Source organism: Sesamum indicum, linkage group LG11 (assembly GCF_026168435.1).
Source record: "Sesamum indicum cultivar Baizhima isolate 11 linkage group LG11, ASM2616843v1, whole genome shotgun sequence".
Taxonomy (NCBI): domain Eukaryota; kingdom Viridiplantae; phylum Streptophyta; class Magnoliopsida; order Lamiales; family Pedaliaceae; genus Sesamum; species Sesamum indicum.
In genome coordinates, this window is record NC_142667.1 from 729,429 (window position 1) to 748,003 (window position 18,575).

General features: G+C 35.6%; 4 protein-coding genes across 9 annotated transcripts; 1 reads left to right on the forward strand and 3 right to left on the reverse strand.

Moving 5' to 3' along the window:
- Positions 1-1,702: 1,702 nt before the first annotated feature.
- On the forward strand, positions 1,703-4,369 carry LOC105173108 (copper ion binding protein). 3 transcript variants are annotated; one of them, XM_011094758.3, is made up of 3 exons: positions 1,703-1,851; positions 2,382-3,131; positions 4,007-4,369. In XM_011094758.3, exon 2 carries the CDS (start codon positions 2,388-2,390, stop codon positions 3,123-3,125), a length of 738 nt encoding a protein of 245 aa, XP_011093060.1. In that variant the 5' UTR covers positions 1,703-1,851; positions 2,382-2,387; the 3' UTR covers positions 3,126-3,131; positions 4,007-4,369. The 3 variants fall into 3 exon arrangements, with proteins under 3 accessions (XP_011093060.1, XP_011093063.1, XP_020553512.1); XM_011094761.3 differs by lacking the exon at positions 4,007-4,369 and adding an exon at positions 3,494-3,743; XM_020697853.2 differs by lacking the exon at positions 4,007-4,369 and adding an exon at positions 3,494-3,743 and having other exon boundaries at positions 1,703-1,807.
- Positions 4,370-4,725: 356 nt separating this feature from the next.
- On the reverse strand, positions 4,726-6,151 carry LOC105173109 (eukaryotic translation initiation factor 1A). Its single transcript, XM_011094762.3, has 2 exons — positions 5,771-6,151; positions 4,726-5,208 (listed from the first exon to the last, which is right to left on the reverse strand). Exons 1-2 carry the CDS (start codon positions 6,023-6,025, stop codon positions 5,026-5,028), a joined length of 438 nt encoding a protein of 145 aa, XP_011093064.2. The 5' UTR covers positions 6,026-6,151; the 3' UTR covers positions 4,726-5,025.
- Positions 6,152-7,210: 1,059 nt separating this feature from the next.
- LOC105173110 (BTB/POZ domain-containing protein POB1) lies at positions 7,211-11,741 on the reverse strand. Of its 3 annotated transcripts, none has more exons than XM_011094764.3 (6): positions 11,310-11,741; positions 9,940-10,062; positions 9,344-9,465; positions 9,190-9,253; positions 8,519-8,798; positions 7,211-8,315 (listed from the first exon to the last, which is right to left on the reverse strand). In XM_011094764.3, the coding sequence occupies exons 1-6, from the start codon at positions 11,569-11,571 to the stop codon at positions 7,493-7,495; spliced, it is 1,674 nt and encodes a 557-aa protein (XP_011093066.1). In that variant the 5' UTR covers positions 11,572-11,741; the 3' UTR covers positions 7,211-7,492. The 3 variants fall into 3 exon arrangements, with proteins under 3 accessions (XP_011093066.1, XP_011093065.1, XP_011093067.1); XM_011094763.3 differs by having other exon boundaries at positions 9,940-10,083; XM_011094765.3 differs by lacking the exon at positions 11,310-11,741 and adding an exon at positions 11,091-11,142 and having other exon boundaries at positions 9,940-10,083.
- A 3,464-nt stretch (positions 11,742-15,205) lies between these two features.
- Positions 15,206-18,490, reverse strand: LOC105173111 (F-box/kelch-repeat protein At3g61590). 2 transcript variants are annotated; one of them, XM_020698106.2, is made up of 3 exons: positions 18,085-18,490; positions 17,890-18,007; positions 15,206-16,727 (listed from the first exon to the last, which is right to left on the reverse strand). In XM_020698106.2, the coding sequence occupies exon 3, from the start codon at positions 16,708-16,710 to the stop codon at positions 15,493-15,495; it is 1,218 nt and encodes a 405-aa protein (XP_020553765.1). In that variant the 5' UTR covers positions 16,711-16,727; positions 17,890-18,007; positions 18,085-18,490; the 3' UTR covers positions 15,206-15,492. The 2 variants fall into 2 exon arrangements, with proteins under 2 accessions (XP_020553765.1, XP_011093069.1); XM_011094767.3 differs by lacking the exons at positions 17,890-18,007; positions 18,085-18,490 and adding an exon at positions 17,266-17,853.
- Positions 18,491-18,575: the final 85 nt, after the last annotated feature.

An 18,575-nucleotide genomic window follows, 5' to 3' on the forward strand; every position in this document is an offset into this window, starting at 1 on the left:
TCAACTTTGCATCTGCAGTTCGGACAGGAACTGAACTTGCTTCAGTCTTCCGCCACAGGAAGACCATAGTTCTTTAATCCTTGTATTATGGTACAATATTAATCTAGTTTTGGATTCTTAAGAATTATTAGAGAACAGCAGCCTCACGTTGCCCACAAATCATTTTTTTTTTTTTTTTTACGCTTTCCCCATCCAACTTTTTGAATTTGTTGTATTTTACACATTTTAAGGAATAATGATGGAATATTTTATTTGAGTATTTTCATGTACTTAGGAGTGATTTCGAATTCAGTAAAATTCTAAGGATTAAATGCAAATACCCCCAGTGTATAGCGTCATTTGTAAAAAGGTTGGGGCAGAGTGCAAATGACCCCATACATTAGGGGGTGTCTGCATCTAGCCCTTACAATTTTATCAAACTCAAAATCGTGTTCAGGCTTGTGTACACACGCCAACCGAATACTCTGTCGTTATTCCCCAAAAAATACAAAGTGCAATAATCAAAATGTTAGGTGGAAAAGTGTAAAAAAAGAAAAGGTTGAAAGTGCAAATGACTTCATACATTAGAGGGTGTCTACATTTAACCCTTACAAATACCTCCTTACTGTTTGAAAAATTTCAAATACCACCTCAATCCTAACATTCATCTAATAACGAGCCAATTATGTTAGTCTCCATTAGTTTTTTATCCAATTTTTGTAATGAATTGATCCGTTTGGATTATAAATTATAAATTTATATATTTTTTAAAATTTTTAAGATATTTTTATGAACTAATATTCCTTATAAATTATTTATTTTACCTATCATCTAGGGACTACATAAATATTTTTCAATTAAAAAGAATATCTATAATCTATAAACAATGGGAAACATTCATAATCATGCCAAAATTGAGAAAAAAGTAATTGTGAATTTACCCCTTTTTCCCTTCTTCCATAAATTTTGACCCACATAAATTTGAGGGAATTTGGCAGAACGAGGAAATATTTTCTCTTGGATTTTGGTATTATTTTATGGGGTGAATAGCAATTTACTCTTCTTGAAAATGAGTACATTATCCTCTTATTAAAAATATAGCAATTTACCTCCTATACTTTTTGAAATAAAACAATTTACCTCCTTATATAGCGAGGTAAATTGGTTCATTTTAAAAAATATAGGGAGATAAATTATTGTATTTTAAGAAATATAGGGAGGTAAATTGCTATTTATTTTTTCATAAAGGGATAATTTGCTCATTTGCAATATCATAAGGGGTTGCTTGCATTTTTTATTCTATGGTACGCATATCATTTTGAAATTTTATTATTTTAAAAAGACGAACGCCAATTATATATTAATGTAAGTAAGAGTGTAATAATAGAGATCCTCATTAATGGGACATCTTTTGAAAAAAAACAATTAGTCATTTAATTGGAAATTCCAAGATTTCAAATCACTTTATTAAACTTAAAATTGAACCAGTAAGCAGCCTCTCAACTTTGGATTAATTATTTTTTAGGATAAAAATTCTTGAATATTACATAAAGATCGATTTTTTTAACTATATTCGAATACATTTATAAAAAAAGTAAATAGGAGGAACATATTGGGTTCATTTCTAATTACCATGTAATTTGTGGGTCGAAATAAAATATTTGAATAATTATATTTGCCATCAAAAGCCCTTAAATTATTGAAAATTCAGTTTCCACCCCACCAGAATTGTAAAATATAAACTAGTAGGTGGGGGTTTGGGTAGGGGTTTTCGCGAGCAGTAGCACTGCCATTACTCACCCAGATTTGCAGCACATCGCCACCAACGGTATCTCATCTATTTCAACGAATTCGTTTCCTTTTCTATTTCCGGTGAGAACTTTTTTGAATCTCGTTTCCTTTTTCATTACTATGCTTATCATTTCTCCCAAGAATTCTTGGCAGCCTATTGTTTTGATTTTTGGGGATAATATTAGTGGGAAAGAGGCTCGTAAAGGATTTTCAATGCTAGCAGGCTCTAGGGCTTAATGCAAAAGGTTCAATCTTGATATCTGTATTTTGATCTTTGTGCTTTTCTTTTAAGTCTTTTTGGGTGCGGAAACTTGATTTATTTGGAGGTATTTTTTTGAGATTCCAGGTGAGTTATATGGATACCTACTTGTTTATTGTGCCTCTAATGCGTGGATTTTATTTTATTTTTTATATTGGCTGTTATGAGATAGGATCGAGTAATAGTTTATTTCTTTGGGCGAAGGTTAATATTTTGAAAAAAGTTTTGAAGTTTTATGGAATTTATTCATCAATTTGGATTAGCCTTGAAATATTTGCTAAGAATGAAGAAGAAAGGTTGTTTTTCTTTTTTATATTTTTGTATTATGTGATGAGGGACTGGGTTGGTGCAGTGCAAGATGATGAGGTCAACCTTGATGGAGAAATTGAAGCCCTTGAACTCATCGTTGGATTCTTTGAGTTACCAATTCTTGCAGAGATGTTCTGTCAGTGGAACAGCAAAGGGGAAGGCTAAGATCAAAGCTGGGCAGCCATTGAAGAGATCGAAAGTCACTACTAAAAAGGGGTCAGCTTCAGATTCTGCTCAAAAAGAAGGACCAAGAAAGCGGAGTGAATTTGACGAAATGGTTGATCAATGCTTGACTGCAACACCACCACTCAGGTTCTTGAAGCCCAAAGAGAAGGCAAGGGAAGCTGAGCGAGAAAAAATGGGGCTCATAAGCAAGGCCAATGAGCAAGCAAAACAGAAGCTAAAGAAAAAAAAGGATGAGTTTGCTTCGCCTTGGATCATGGGAACTCCGGGTATGGACTTGATTAGCTTAGGTTTAGTTGATGCTGATAAGATTCCAAAATATGAGCTTACTGTTGAGGATGGAAGAGGGCTCGCTAAGGAGTATAGTAGGGTTCTAATGAGGAAGCATAGGGCGAGGCAGGCTGCAGAGTCGACCCTGTTGCGGTTAAAGAAAGAAGCAATTGAGGCATTGCCTGAGGACTTGAAGGCAGCGGCTTTAGTCCCAGATTTGACCCCATTTCCAGTGAACCGTTTTATGGCAACACTGACACCACCAATTGAAGGCTACATTGAGAAGATTAATGAGGCAGCAAGAAAGAGTGCTGCCAAGGAGAAGCTTAGATGATGAAAGGTTAGAACAGTTGTAATGTTTTCTCTGTTGTGTTGCCTGATTGTTTCATAATCTGCTGCAACTTATATGGTTCAATTATGAGGTTAGAGTTTGCCTTTGCTAAATTAAGACTTTTTATCCATCTCGGCATCAGTATGACTTAGCAAAGTATAACAGACATTATGCTATACGAACGGTATAAAGTTTCAGTAGTTTAGTTAATTGTTACTAGTGTTTGTTTGCTGAAAACCCAGGAGAAGACCGAGCAAGAAAATGCACCAAAATTAAAAAACAGTACTTGTTGAATGACTTGATAAATACCAAATTTGTGTGACCAGCAAAATCTAACTGTATAAATGATGACGAGTATTTCCAATTGCCAGGATTATACTGCTGTTTGTGGTTCTGAGAATTTGCTGTTGGATAGATCCCAGTCAAAGCTGCTGAATAAGTTCACAACTTAAACTCACTGGAGGTTAATTCTGGGCAGTTTTGGGTTAGGTTTTGAGGTATTCTTAATGACTAGACTATATGTGTCATTCTAGCGGACCAGTTCTTGCAATGATCTATTCTTTGTTACCCTCTCTGTGTTAGTCACATGCATGCTTATTTGATATCTGTTGAGTTGCCTAATGAATAGTTGGACACTCATCCATCTCAATTTTGATGGGCGCCAATGTCATTCCAGCTGTTAAAATCTGAGAGTTAAGCAAACCAGACCCTGTGGGCAACCCCTTCAATTCTGTTATTAAACTGTCTTTCTTGGCTGGCTGTTTTGTGAATCCTGAACTTCTCTCCTACAATCCTGTAAACTTGGACTACATGTGCTCGTTGTCTATGCCAAGTTGTCTAGGTTATTGGAACAGTTAACTACTTTCTATTGCTATTCCTGACAGTCAAAATAGTCGTTCTCATTCAGCGAGAAAATCCAACGATGAAAAGAGAGAAATTCAACAGACCTAGTGAAGCAGCTGGGATGAGAACAGGGAAGTTCATTCTGTTGCTATACTATATGTTCCGTCTAGGTAATTGCTTAAACTGAGGGGGTGAATTTGCAACTTAGATCCCACATAGCGTTCCTGGTTGAATTTGCCTGTATATCAACAAATCTCTAGGGCGAGGGCAAAGGCGTGGCTTAGTGGTAAGCAGCAGTGGGTGATCAAGGATCAAAAGTTTGGGATGGCTCTGACTGCGAAGAACAAAAACTAAAACTACGATTTTGTTGCATTATATATTTCAACAATGCATGCGTGTTATAATTTTTGTTCCCGTCCATCATATCTACGCATGCTCTGTTCAGAAAGCCAATGAAAACATTGACCCAAGACTTGAAGATTAAACAACCTCAGCAGCAAGAAATAGCCCTTTGCAGAACACAATCTCCACCAACTAAAGTGCCAGAAGATACCCAAAACATTGAAAACAAAAGTTGTAACTCCCTGTTATTGCAAGAGTATGACCCACACATAAAACTTTATCACTTAAACACTACAAAGAGGTTAACACCTCTATTGTGTATCTAGTAAAGAACCCAACAGAAGGCCCTCAAAACAAAGTCCCAGTACTCACAAGGCGTCTAGAGCTTGCCAATGTCACAACGGTCACACAAAACATATGAATAAATCTCCAGTAATGCATAACTAAAGTACCCAAGAAAAAGGAAAGTAAACATCGCAACAGCCAGTTATTGCAACGGTGCTACGAAATAAATTGTCATACAAGAAAGCTCGCACATAAAACTTTAGGATATAACTTAAACGGTACATATTAGAGACCCCCTCCTTTTTGTATTTAGTAAAGAACCTACGAGGCAATATTCTTGAAAGAAACACAAGTCCCACTTCTCACAAAGTATTCTTAGAGTTTGTCAATGTCCTTGTTCTCGAATTCACTTTGTACTTCTCGCTAAAAGTGTCTAGAGTTTGTCGATGTCCTCGTCTTCAAACTCAATGTAATCGTCGCCAGGGCCATCATCCTCCTCGTCAAGTCCACCAGCAATACCCTCATTAAGCCTAGTGCTCTCTGGCAGCTCGCCATAAGCCTTCAACAGCCTTGCTTCATCAGGCATGTATTTCAAGATTACATCAGCCTTGTCATCCTATTGAACAGCCAAGCAGGGGCATTAGAAGACAAGATCAGCTTCATGGTGACCACATTCATCAATTCAACACAAAATTAAACATATATTCAACATTAGTACTATATGCAGCTGCATGCTTCATCCCACATAAAAGTCAAGTTTTCGGTTATAGTTAAGAGTTTCAAGCGGGTCCAACGCAATCCCAGATAAAAACCAAGATTCCACACAACAGAAACAAAAACCGAATTTTAATAACATAAAAAGTAAAGTAGAAAAACAAGGAACAGCACCCCCCCACCACCCAAAAACATAAATAAGTAAATAAATAAAGGTAAGAACAATCCCATATTATGAAGCTTCATGCTTATTTTCTCGGGACCTCTCCGCCTAAGGGCATGAATTACTGTTAACCGCAATCAAATAGGTGTAAGAATATTGAAATAAAAATACTTAAAACATAAATAGATAGAATTTATCTGGCAGGGAAAGAAACTACAAAGCACAAGAAACCCCAACAGAAAAAGAAACGAGCTAATTCGTGAAAATAACCAACTCAAGAACCCAAAAAAGGAATGATTACTTGATAATCGCGGAGGCCGACGAGGATAATATCACCGGCAGCGATCCAGACCTTCTTGTGCATCTTGCCACGGATATGGCACAAGCGCTTAACGCCATCGATGCACATGGCCTCACATCTGCCGTTCCCGAGCATACGCAGGACCTGCGCGTACTCCTGGCCGTCCTCCTTGAACACCAGCTCTCGCTTCTCATCATCGGCTTCGTTCTTTCCCCTCTTCCGATTCTTACCTCCCTTTCCCTTGTTCTTCGGCATCGCTGCAGCAAAACCCTAGATCCGACGGCTCCCCTTTTTTCCTTGATGAATTTCTTGATTTTCTTCTTGATGCTTCTTCTATCCGAGAGAGACCTGAGTTTGTTTCTTTTTATTATTTTATATATATATAGTCTCTCTCTCTCTCTCTCTCTCTCTCTCACAACATGGCCATTTCTTCAGTTTGTTTGTGGGCCTGATGGGCCGATATAGTCAAAGTTGGAGGCCCACACCGCCACAACCATTAAGTATTGTCTTATTATTTAGGATAAATTACATCCACACCCCAATTTTATAACCATCTCTCCCCAATATTTGGCATAATTACAAGTTCTTTTTTATTATTTGAAAAAGAAAATATTCGTTGATTTTAATGTTCGTCTAATAATGATCCATATCTATTAGTCTTCATTGGATTTTCTTTTAATTTTTTGCATTAAATTGCCCAAAATGCTCTTTTATATTATAATTTATAATTTTTATATACTTTTTTAGAATTTTTTTGAAATATTTTTTTGTGTAGCTTCATATTTTCTTTTTATATATTTTCAAATATTTTTCTTTTTTTATTGAAAAACAAATTCAGCAAGTCTATCCCGTTTAGTGGCAACATAATTATTTTTTATTTGAATAATTTTTCAAACAATAAGAGATATTTATAATTATACTAAACATCATTTCACCCTATTATTTAGTTTGAGTATTTCAAAAAGAAGGCGGCAATCCTTAGAGCAATACTGAACCAACTGTAGTTTGAAAAAAATAAGATTCAACCTTATTTGGAATGGTGTTTGGTTGATGGTATACAAGATTGCTAACAAGTTGTCAGCATTGGAGTTCCGATATATACTTGATTAATGTGATGTTTCATTGTATTCTATATGTACATGAGTGCATGCGACATATAGATTATTTCAAATTGGTTTTTTCTAAACGATTGGAACAGGCTATATATATATATATATATATATGTGTGTGTCTGTGTGTTTATACATGAATCTAATTTTCAGCTTTTTAAGAAAGTGTAACTTATTTTTAAAAGGGATTTAGATACAAGTAATCCTATCTATATACACAAGTATGCATCACCTGTTTCATTCTAGCAGAATGTAAAACATGAGAGAGAGAGAGAGTGAGAGAGAGAGAGAGATGACAAGAGAAAGCTTAGATAAGACAAGAAGAAAGATATGAGGAATGAGATTTTCCCAAGCTTTGATTGCACAAAATAAGGACAAAATCACATCGTAAGTTTCCCTGCAGAAGCCTAAAGCAACCCTCAGAACTAAGGAAACACAATCACCCTATTTACAGCTTGGTAATCCTCATGATCTGTAGATGTTAAATGCAGCAAATGTACAGTCAGCACTTCAAGTTAGTAATCAATCAGAAGACGAAACACCGGCCGCCTGTTTCTTCCATAAATGACATATAAGGTAACAAGATTCAAGGATTTCTTCCGCTCTCTATTTATTATGTTTGAAATTTGATGCTAAGCTCAGCTCTAAGATGGAGCATGTCTTTGATGAAATAGTTACTGTCGTCAGCCATGAAAGAAGTCCATGGAATGCTGAACAAATTTCGATACCCAACTGCCTTTCCACCAGTAAAAGTGTAGTTACCTTTGTATTTGCTAATGAAGTCTTCTGTTGGTTTTGATCTGGCTGCAAATTCATAGTCAACAGCAAATGTTACGCAACCCTTTTCTTGCATCCCAAGGAAAAGACCAAAACAGTGAAACGAGCTCTGTTGATCCATGTTACAATGTGCAGACAGGAAGAACCCTTGCCCACCCAAGTGGAAAGCTTGAGAATACACCCGTCCAGATGGGAACAAATTAGCACATTCTTCACGTTTAAGATCTAAGAAAACGACACATTGGTGGCGTGGGAATTCAAACTCAACCACCTTAACGGGCCTGTATTTGTATACCCGCTCAATGAAGCGACGGCTTGCGGAGGTTGTCTCCTCCTCAACGGCATGCACTCTCTGGCGATGGGGGGCCTCAGCCTTGAAAAATAGGGCATCAAGCACGGCTTTAGTTGCAAAATCATGATTGAAGTCATTGCACGTCAAAACCTTCCTCAGCTTCCTTGAAGTCATGTGAGGAAATCGGATATAGCGACCCAGTCGTGTACAAAGGACATCCCTTCGCTCCTCCAGCTTTGGATAATGGGTTCTACTCCACTTGAGCACAAAGTCATAAACAGCATCCTCTGAGGCCACCTGAAGATCATCGCTGGACAATATTGCCTCAACTCCAGCCAGAGGCAAATCCATAACTTCATCTTGATACCTGCCCAAATATCAATACATAAACAGAAGTCATGTGCAACACAAAAGTATTTTAAATAGAGCTACCACTAAGTCTTATGATGATTAACAAAAAGGGAAGTAGATACGCCTGATATATCAATTAAAACAATCACCACAAGAAAGACTGTATATACGAGCTTTCTTCATCTTTCCCCTTCATCGAAAAGGGTCAAGAGAACTTACTTTGACATATCTTTATAACGAGAAGCTAAGAATTGTATTGCTGCCTCAGTCAGTGGTTGAACTGCATCAGCCATTAGAACACTAGAAGGAAGATCCAGATATAGTAATGCCGACTCTGGAGTCATGGACAAGTTTCTTAATAAACGACTGCAATGTCTCATGCATGAAGCTACCTCAAACTTGTCAGCAGCCATAAGCACATCCAATAAAGCAGGAGCTGTATTGATGCTTAATGTACTGCTATACATAAAATTAAGGAGTTCCATGAGTGCAGCTTCCTCTGTTTCATAGCAAAAAGGTGCAAGTTATACCCAAAGTCATGCAGTGTCACACACAACAGCCTAAGTTTGTTTGATAAAGGTGGTGAGGGCAGTAACAATGACTTAGATAAATTCCCTTACCACAAATTGTATCTAAAGAAGTATGCTATTACTTTAAATATAATGCGCCTAATTACTAAAAAGCAACGACGCGTGAGAAAATTACATGGGGAAAAGGAAAAAAAAAAAGAGCTCCAGGTTAAAAAGGGGTTGGAAGTATTTCCTTGAAAAGAAGTTGAACAACTGCATCAAAATAGCATGTTATCAAAATGCAATCAACCACCATATGACCGTATGTACTAGAAGCAAGGTCTCCTTTAGCCTTTTTTCACTGTGAAAGTAAGAACATACCAGAGGCATGAATCCTCAGGGTTACATGTCTCTGTTCGGATTCCATCATACCGTTTGAGAACAACTACAAAAAGAAAAAGAAGAAAAGAATTCATACGCCATATCCTACAAAGACAAGCACATGTAAGAAACATCAAACAGAGTCTATGAGTACCTTATAGAAAAAGGGACTCTTTGCCGCTAAGATGGGAGAGCTAATATGCAAGGTTTTAACTCTTAAAACTCTTGAACCATCTCCGGACCAGTTTGAATCATCACTGAGTGCAGCTTCATCTCCTGCAGTTAGCAACACAGGAAATACAAGTACAATTTAGAGAAGAAATTATAACCATAAAACACTAGTTCTCTGTGAATAGTTGCTAATGAATGAGACATTTCAGCAAGTTTACATTTAGAGAGAAACCTGATCTTGAATCCACCGTTGCCACAACTAATTTTATCAAATATTCTAAAGGATTTCCAGCTACAATTGAACAAGTATTTATATCACGCACTTCACAAGATTTCATCCACTAAGCCATGCAGCACACCAAGCAGACCAGCTTGTGCCACCTAAATCAAATGGGCCAACAGCAGAATAACATGTTCTGGATACACCTTTTACATAAACTTGCTTTTGACTCATTTATCAAAGATTTTTTTTCTATCAGAATCAAGGAAATTAATTGCGATAATGCATTCGATAATAGATTCCACATGATGACTAAGCAATTGATATAGATTTCGTAGTTATTTTTTGTGTTTTAATACCTGATGGTGAATCTTCGGTCGTGGGAATTTCTTCTTCATCATGATTCTCATCACCATCACCCTCTTCAGCATCCGGCTGACAATCCAAAATCTGCTCTTCAGGAAAATTGTTGATATCCAAAGCTGCAAACGAGTGGCACATGTCTGATTAAGATGAGCACAACCCATACCAGCATAAGAATGAGCAGAAGTCCAAAATATGTGCAAAAGGGCATCAGCAAATCAGTCATCCAAAGAAAGATCTGGATAAATTCCAGTTGATAATAGCAGCCTATAAAATCCTACAATAGAGAAGACAAAATAATAACAATAACACATACATAGGCAGAACCTAAAGAGCATGAACAGAAATTCATTTACCCATAAAAAGAGAATATGGAGGCAGAAACTTCCTTAAATCATGTAACAGAAACAGTTTAATGCCATAAGATGATAGGAGAAAATAGATGAATCAATACACAGATTCTCCAACGTCCCAACTCAATGTTGGAAAGTGCAGTCTAGCGAATACATTTAGTTAACATTAAAACCCTGCTTATAACCCCCAGATGACAAGTGGTTCAGAAATCCAAAGATTTATTCTTTTTATTCAATACTGTGGCTCTTACACTTGTAATGGAATTGAAGCTATCACTAATTTCCGGCCCAACATTTAGTTAACATTAAAACCCTGCTTATAACCCCCACCTTCAGCATGCTTAAAAAAGAGAGACTCATCGTGTAGCTTAGCTTTTTTTCTACATATAATATCTGAAATATACTCTTGTTCCAAGAAATACTACTGCAGAGTCACAAAACGAACTAAACACCATAAATTACAGCATAGGATACACACAAACACACAAATATGTTACTGAATCAATCTTATCTTCTTTTGTTATTTTTTGATACGAAGGCCCGCAGGCTAAAAGGATAATATACTGCGAAAGCTCATTCCATAATGATTATATAACAAAGCAAACCAAGTTAGAACACAATTTCAAATTTGTAAAATAAAATTCAAACCAAGCTTGAATCTTGCGTTTTCCTGACCCACTCATTCCATTAACAAAAATAACCAAACCAACAACGAATTCCATCAAAACCCAGAAACAGCAACCAAGCACCACAATGATCATGAATCACGTTTACTAAAAGCTTGACTGCCTCACCATTCTCCTTTTTCGCAACATTCCCACGACGCCGTTTAACACAATTTCAAATTTGTAAAATAAAAATTCAAACCAAGCTTGAATCTTGCGTTTTCCTGACCCACTCATTCCATTCACACAAATAACCAAACCAACAACGAATTCCATCAAAACCCAGAAACAGCAACCAAGCACCACAATGATCATGAATTACGTTTACTAAAAGCTTGACTGCCTCACCATTCTCCTTTTTCGCAACATTCCCACGACGCCGTTTGCTTTTGCGCGCGGCCCAGTCCGCTAGGGTTTGTGACGCCTTGGATTCTGGTCGGGCCTCCATTGGATCCGCAACAATCTCGATCCGGAGAACCCTGTCGGAAAAATTGCTGTCGTTGAAGGCGAACCCGAAGTCGGGGTCTCGGCTTCCGGCCCGCGAGGAGGTGTAGGCGGAGGCGATGACGGTGGACCTCGGGTCGAATAGATCCAGACCCGAACCCCTCATAATTACCTTTCTCCCTCCCTCTCAAAAAGCCACAGCTTATCAATCAACTCAAGAACAGCACGGAGAGCGAGTGGGGGGTGGGGGAAGGGAAACGTACGGATGGGCGAAGAGGCTTTTTATACTCACTTTGAATCTCCTCTTTCTCATTTGCCAAACCCTTTTTGCATAATTCATATGTCAAGATTTTGTATAAATAGTTGATTTTTTTTTTTTTTCTTTTGATGGAACCTTACGGAGCGTTTGCAAAAATTTCTATTTTTAGAAAAGTGATTTTTATAAAAAAAATTAAAAATTCTAACAGAATAAAATATGGGTAGTATTTGTAAAAAAAATAAAAAAATACATAAAAGCTAAATTAGATAGTGTTTGGAGAAAAATCACTTCTGAAATAAATGTAATAGATTAAATACTGTTTGGTCCCTATGTAGTTAAAAACTAATATTTTTTTGCTTATTATTTCATAAAAAATTATAAATTTTATTTCGAGTAGTATTTCATATTTATGTTATTAAATATATGAAAGTGTAAATTTAGCTATTGCTAAAATTTAAATTATTTGAAAATTTCGATATCAACTCTAAATATATAATTTTAAAAATAAATTAGAAACAGTAAAATTGAACTAAAATTATTATAATAAGGGTATAGTAGTCAAAAATAAAATTGTATTTATTTACGAAAAAACCAAAGCAAATAAAAGCACCCTTTAGGTGCTTATAGCTTTTGGTTTAAAAGCGTTTTTTCTTAGTCATTTCAAAAGCTGAAACAAGCATCCAAAACACTTCAAAAGTGCTTTTAGGGAGCCAGAAGCTGAAAAGCGCTTCAGACACTTCCTAAAGCCACATCTTTTGAAATTTGACATAATTATAAATGCACTCTCATTATTTGAAAAATTATAAATATCTAATTAATCTTAGTGTTCGTTCAACGAGCCAATTTCATTATACTTTATCTTATAATTCTCAAAATTTTATAAAATATCCACCCACTCTAGTATTGTTTTATATTTTTTCAAATATTTTATTGCTTAAAAAAAAATCAGCAACAGTGAAGTATTAGTAGCTCAAATTCAAAATTTGTAGCAGCCATTGTTGGTTTTCAAACTTAGTGTTAGTATTGGAAAAAGTATTATTTTAGTTCGATAAGTATATCTAATTTTAATTTTAGTCTGATAACTATGTTCATTTTTATTTAGATCCAATAACTTACGAAATTGCTTACTTTTAGTCCTTTGTCGGATTTTCGAACAAATTTACCCCTATGAGTGCATATGGATTAAAACTGCCTTTCAAAAGTTGCATAGGGGTAAAATTGTCCGAAAATCTACCAGAGGACTAAAAGTAAGCAAATTTGTAAGTTAATGGACCTAAACAAAAATGAACATAGTTATCGGACTAAAATTAAAATTAGGCATACTTAGCGGACTAAAATAATTCTTTTCCCGTTAGTATTTTACGGGGTGTTTGGCTAAGCTTTTTTAATACATTATGATATTTTAGGAGTTTATAAGATATTGAATCTTATTTTAAGAATAAGCTCTCAAACTGTTTGGATAAATAAGATATTAAAGCTTATACGATGCTTTTACATTTTTTTGAAATATTAAGGTGTTTGGCATTATAAGATCTTTTTATTAGTAAAATGACCAAAAAAGACATGCTACTATTTGAATTAAATAAGTTGTTATTTCTTGATATATTATGTATTTAATTTTTTTTAAAAAATAGTTCACATTAAATTCACTTCAAATAAAAATTTAATAGACAATTTCTTTAAGAAGTGGAAAAAAATTTAATTATTACATGAATTTTTGCTGGTCGAACATTAACATATATATAATTGATATTTTTCTTTATCAATAACTATTATAGTCGTATAATTTATAATATTTTAAATTTATATTTTTTCAGTAATTTTTTTATATTTAGCAAAAACACCGTCTTAGGGTAAATTACAGAAGGCTCTTACAAAAATTGCTATAATTATAAATACTCTTTTATTGTTAATTGAAAAAATTATAAATATTTTTTTTGTAAATTAACGGCAGTGTAATAAATACCCCTTCATAAACAAAATTTTAGAGAGCCCATTGTAAATTACTTTATTATTTATTACGTTAAAATTCCTTAATGCAAACAAAGATCTAAAAGAAAAAAATCTACAAATTAGAAAAAAGGAAGAGTGATTGTTGTGTATTAAAAATTTGAAGTTATTATTATTTTTATAATCTAAAACACGTAGAAATATCATTTTTTTTTTCTAAATTTTTATTAGAAAATAGTTATTCATATAAAGTAAAGAGATAAAACCCATCATTTTTTATTTTTTGTCATAGGTATTTATGAAGGCAAAATTGAGAAAATATAATTTTAATTTATGAAAACCCCTTAGAAAAAGAAAAGGAAGAAAATATTAATAATTTCTTTTCAACTTTTTTAAATTTAGAGAAGAATCAAATAAAAGAAAATAAATTAAATATATTTTGCACCCCTGAAGTGTGTTACCCTCATCAATTACTCCGTAAACTAAATAAACCTTTATTTACCTCCTGTATTCAGGTAATTCTTTAAATTAAATAAAAAATTGACAGAAATACCCGTGACTGACTATTAATAATATGATCATTCATATTAATGCACAATATTGTTAAATATGTCGATCGATTTTAAAAGTTGTTGAACTACAATGGTTATAAATTAATACAAGATTTGTATAAATTAATTAAGTACAAAATAATTTATTACATGTTTGGACTTAGGTCTAGGTATTGCACAGCAATTGACAGACCTAATGTTGTAGACATAAGATTAGATCAAAGGGTGAAATAGAGTTATTATATGGAAAGATCAAACCAAAAGAAGAAAAAAATATATATATACATCATTTACTCATAAATTACTTCACTTGACATTTGTGTATCAAGACAATAGGCTCGACGACCACTTACAATATTTTTGTTATTAAAATTACATCTAATGTAATGCACAGACAGAAATTTATAAATTTATTTTAATTTAAGCGTACTGACATTGATCTTATGAATATGTGATTAATCTGGTATCAATTTATTAACATCATAAATAAATAAAAATTAAAGTCAAATTGATTGATATACTTAACTATAAAGGGCATTAAGGCGAATATACGATATATAAATAGTCATGGGTATTTTTATCTATTTTTATTTAATTTAAATGATTATCACAAAGAATTTAGAGGGATAATATAGACTTTGGCGTATCCCTTGGCCTGTCGATGGAGACGCCACTCAGTACTGTTGTACTGTATGATTGTACTATTTATTTAATAAAAATTAGAGGGAAAACTGATAAAGGTGGTAATACTTTAAAAATGTATTTAACCCTATAATTAAGGCAAGGGTTTTTTCCCAAAAGGATTCAAACTTCCATTTTTACCTTGTACAATTCAATGGTCAGAGAGTTTGATTCCACCAACGATGTGGTCCGAACAGGGAACTCAGTTTCTTATTATGTCTAATAGTGTAAACAATGATACGACCAAAAAATGATGCTTATGCAGTTGCTAGTTACAGAAAAAAGAGGACATGGTAGACAACAAGTAAGAAGGTCATACATTGTTGATCACCAGCATGGAAGCCGATGTTGCCCCAAGATTAAGAGAAAGAACAGGACAACTCTATTTTCAAGAAGAACATTTGAATTCTTAATATTCATTCACCCCAGTAGAATTTTTGAATATAAAGAATAAGGACATGTCAGTAGAGATACGACCCGCCCACCGGCTATTTTGTCATCTATAACGCCTGGCTAAGGGCTAAGACATCATAATCACCATAACCGAACGAAACAGTTGAAACGAAAACCATCATCATATGAGATAAAACCTCAAAAACAATGGCTATCATGCCCAACAAAAGATGCAATTCAATGTGAAACACAACTATGGACCAACTTCCAGTCTAGGCTCAAAGCAAAAACCAGTAAAGAGCTGAAGGGGAAACCTCTTTGTCACAGGGCATTTCTGCGACCACTTCCATTGCTTCTGATTTACGTCGAAAATAAGGAGGGTGGGCGATCCGTAGCTCTGGATGTATATGAGGTCGTCTGTACCGCTGCTAGCAAAGACATCATCAAACTCCCCAAAGCCTTGGAAGAACTTATGTGGCATTCGGGCTATTTCTTGCCACTCTCTCCCTTTCAGAAGCCATATTCCGATCCCCTTAATGATGTCGGGCCGATCTTGCTTCCCGATGCCTCCGACCATTATAAGCTTTTCCTTTAGGTTCATCAGACGGCCACATGTAAGAGAACATGGGGCCGGTATGAAACTCCTCATCAATAAACCATGGGGAGATCGGCTTCTGAGGTTGTACATGATGAGTCCATGCCGGTTGTCGGGGCCACCACCTCCTGTCGAGTAAATTAGGAAGTACAATACCCCATCGCAGATCACACTTTCGTCACCGGCCCTCCACCCCATTAAAATCTCTGTCAGAGTTGTCACCCATGTCATTGCTTCCGAATCATATAAATGGATAGATAGATCCCACTGGAAGAAGTTTCCAGGAACTTGCTTAGATTTAACAATAGAGATATTGTAATAGTGAGACGCTCTGTCGACAGAGACTGCCAGTGCACTATAATCAGAGAATTTCGGGCCCGGAGGCTCATCAAGCCCCTTGCAATGTCTTGTTATCGGGTTACAAACATACAACTCGCTTCTGCTTTCATTGTCCATAAAACATACTAACCCACATGACGAAGCGATGAACCAATTGGATGTCTGAATGCAGGGGAGGTCAATGCAGTACCACTTTCGGAGGATCGGATCATAAGCATAACCAACTGGTTCATCTGAGCTCGTGAACATAAAGTACCAAGGCTTTTGCGACGCGACATGAGAAGTATAGAGAAACCTTTCTGATGTTACTATCTCATGCCATCTTTTACACACACAGCCAGCCCTAAAGATGCTGGCAATGGGGAGATAGGCTAGTATTCGTTCCAATAGATCATCGGGCAAAATTAAATCCAAAGAAACCGCAGAGGCAGCCTCCTTCTCAGTTTCATCATTAATTTCTGAGAATGACTCGTACTCCAGGGTTTGATTTGCCAAGTTGTCAAAGCAATGACTGACCCATGACGTTTCTGCCGCCATGGTAGAATCTGTAAAACCTACAGAAGAAGAATCCAATAGAATTACGACTCAGGCACTAACAGAGAAAAGCCCAAAGATGACTGTAACACCTCAATTTAAATTAAATCAAATGCCCCTAAGTTGAACCACACTGTCTGGACAGAAACTTACAAAATGCAGGCAAGGAATTTATAGAAACAGAGACCTAAGAAAAGCATGAATAAATTTGTATGGAATTATGGATACAGTATCAGTGAATAAGACATTGACATATCCACATATTCCTATCAAGTAAAGAGTCACATTTTAAATTCAAGGGAACAAGATTCTGCTCAAGCTAAATCCTCATAGATGAGGACAATCAGCATTGATTTCTGTCATAATGGAGCGGACAAGTTTTTTCAATCATGATTTGCATAGAAACTTGATTAGTTACATGGATTCCACTGGGAATTCAATCTCATATTGAAGGTAAACATAACTAAAAGAATTGACAAAATCCACGAAAGCCTAAGGTCATGAAAAGGAACAAAATTTGTACAAGAAAAATTGTGCAAAGAATCATAATTTGATAACCTGAGAAAGCCGGAGGCGGAATTGTGATATACAGACCACTATATCTTACTTTAGATGAGCATGATAGAAATTTAAAAGAAATGACAACCACATGTTCAAGCAATGCCTTTTACTAGGTCGAAAAGCTCTCCTATAAGCACAGATCACATTCCATACCTTACAGAAAGAAGAGGAAAAGCAACCAATGATTTCTTCCCATAAAAGGCTGGAAACAATCAAAGAGGACTAGGCCACATGGGACAACAAAACAAACACTTTTACCATATATATACACATCAACAATGAGATTGCATCATTGCAGAAAGCAACCCTTTCTTTATTCAAGCAAGAACAACCACCCTCACAATTCTGTACACCAAACCTACAAAGTGTTATTTCTTTTTCTAAATTAACAAATGTTAGGTGAAAGAGAAAAAATTAAACCAAGCAGCACTATCAAGAGAACCTCAAAACACTCAACAACCAAAGTTACCCACATAAGGAGGGGGGAGGGGGGGGGGAGAAAAACCAAAGAATTGCAGCTCGAACTCAAGCAGATCCAGAAACACCCTGAAATCCCTATTCCCAGAGGGGAGAAAAAGAGGATTTCTTCACAGAGAAAACATTAAAAAAAAAAATTCATACCTTTGATGCAGAAACCCCTCGTGTGAGCAAATGGGTGTTCACAGAAATCCTCAAGATTCGACACAGAAAGGGTTACGGTCCATCATTGAACAGAAAAGGCAAGTCTTTTTCACTAGAGCTAAACAAAACATTCAAGAAACAAAGAGATAAGAAATGGGCCTAAATCAATTGATAATGGGTTCGTTTGGATTTTACCTGATAAACATCCTCATACATATATATTTATTATAATAAATCTAACAATGCTACACACACAGAGAGGGATAGAGAGCGAAACAAGGTTGTCTTTTCTTGGTTTATTTCCTTATACGTTCAAGTGATGTTGCCTAAACGACACGAAGTGTGGAACGAAAGAGAAGGGCGGTCTTTTTATAGGGCTTTTGGTTTTGTTGATACAGACAAAAGTGGGAGAGAGAGAGAGTTGAGGTGTTTATTCAAGGAATTTAATGGGGTTTAAATGGGGGGTTGGGGAAAAAGAAAGAGAACACCAAGAACATGTTGATTTTATTTTGGCCGTAATCAAAAGGCAAATAATGCTGTCTTGACAGATCAACACTCACACCTTCCATATTTCTTCTGCAACTCTTTTATGTTTCCATTACTTTGGTTTTTTTCAAATCCCTACCCCTCTCCTTCTTCCTTATTCTACCACCACCTCCACTATCTTTTTCTTTTTCCTATTCCCC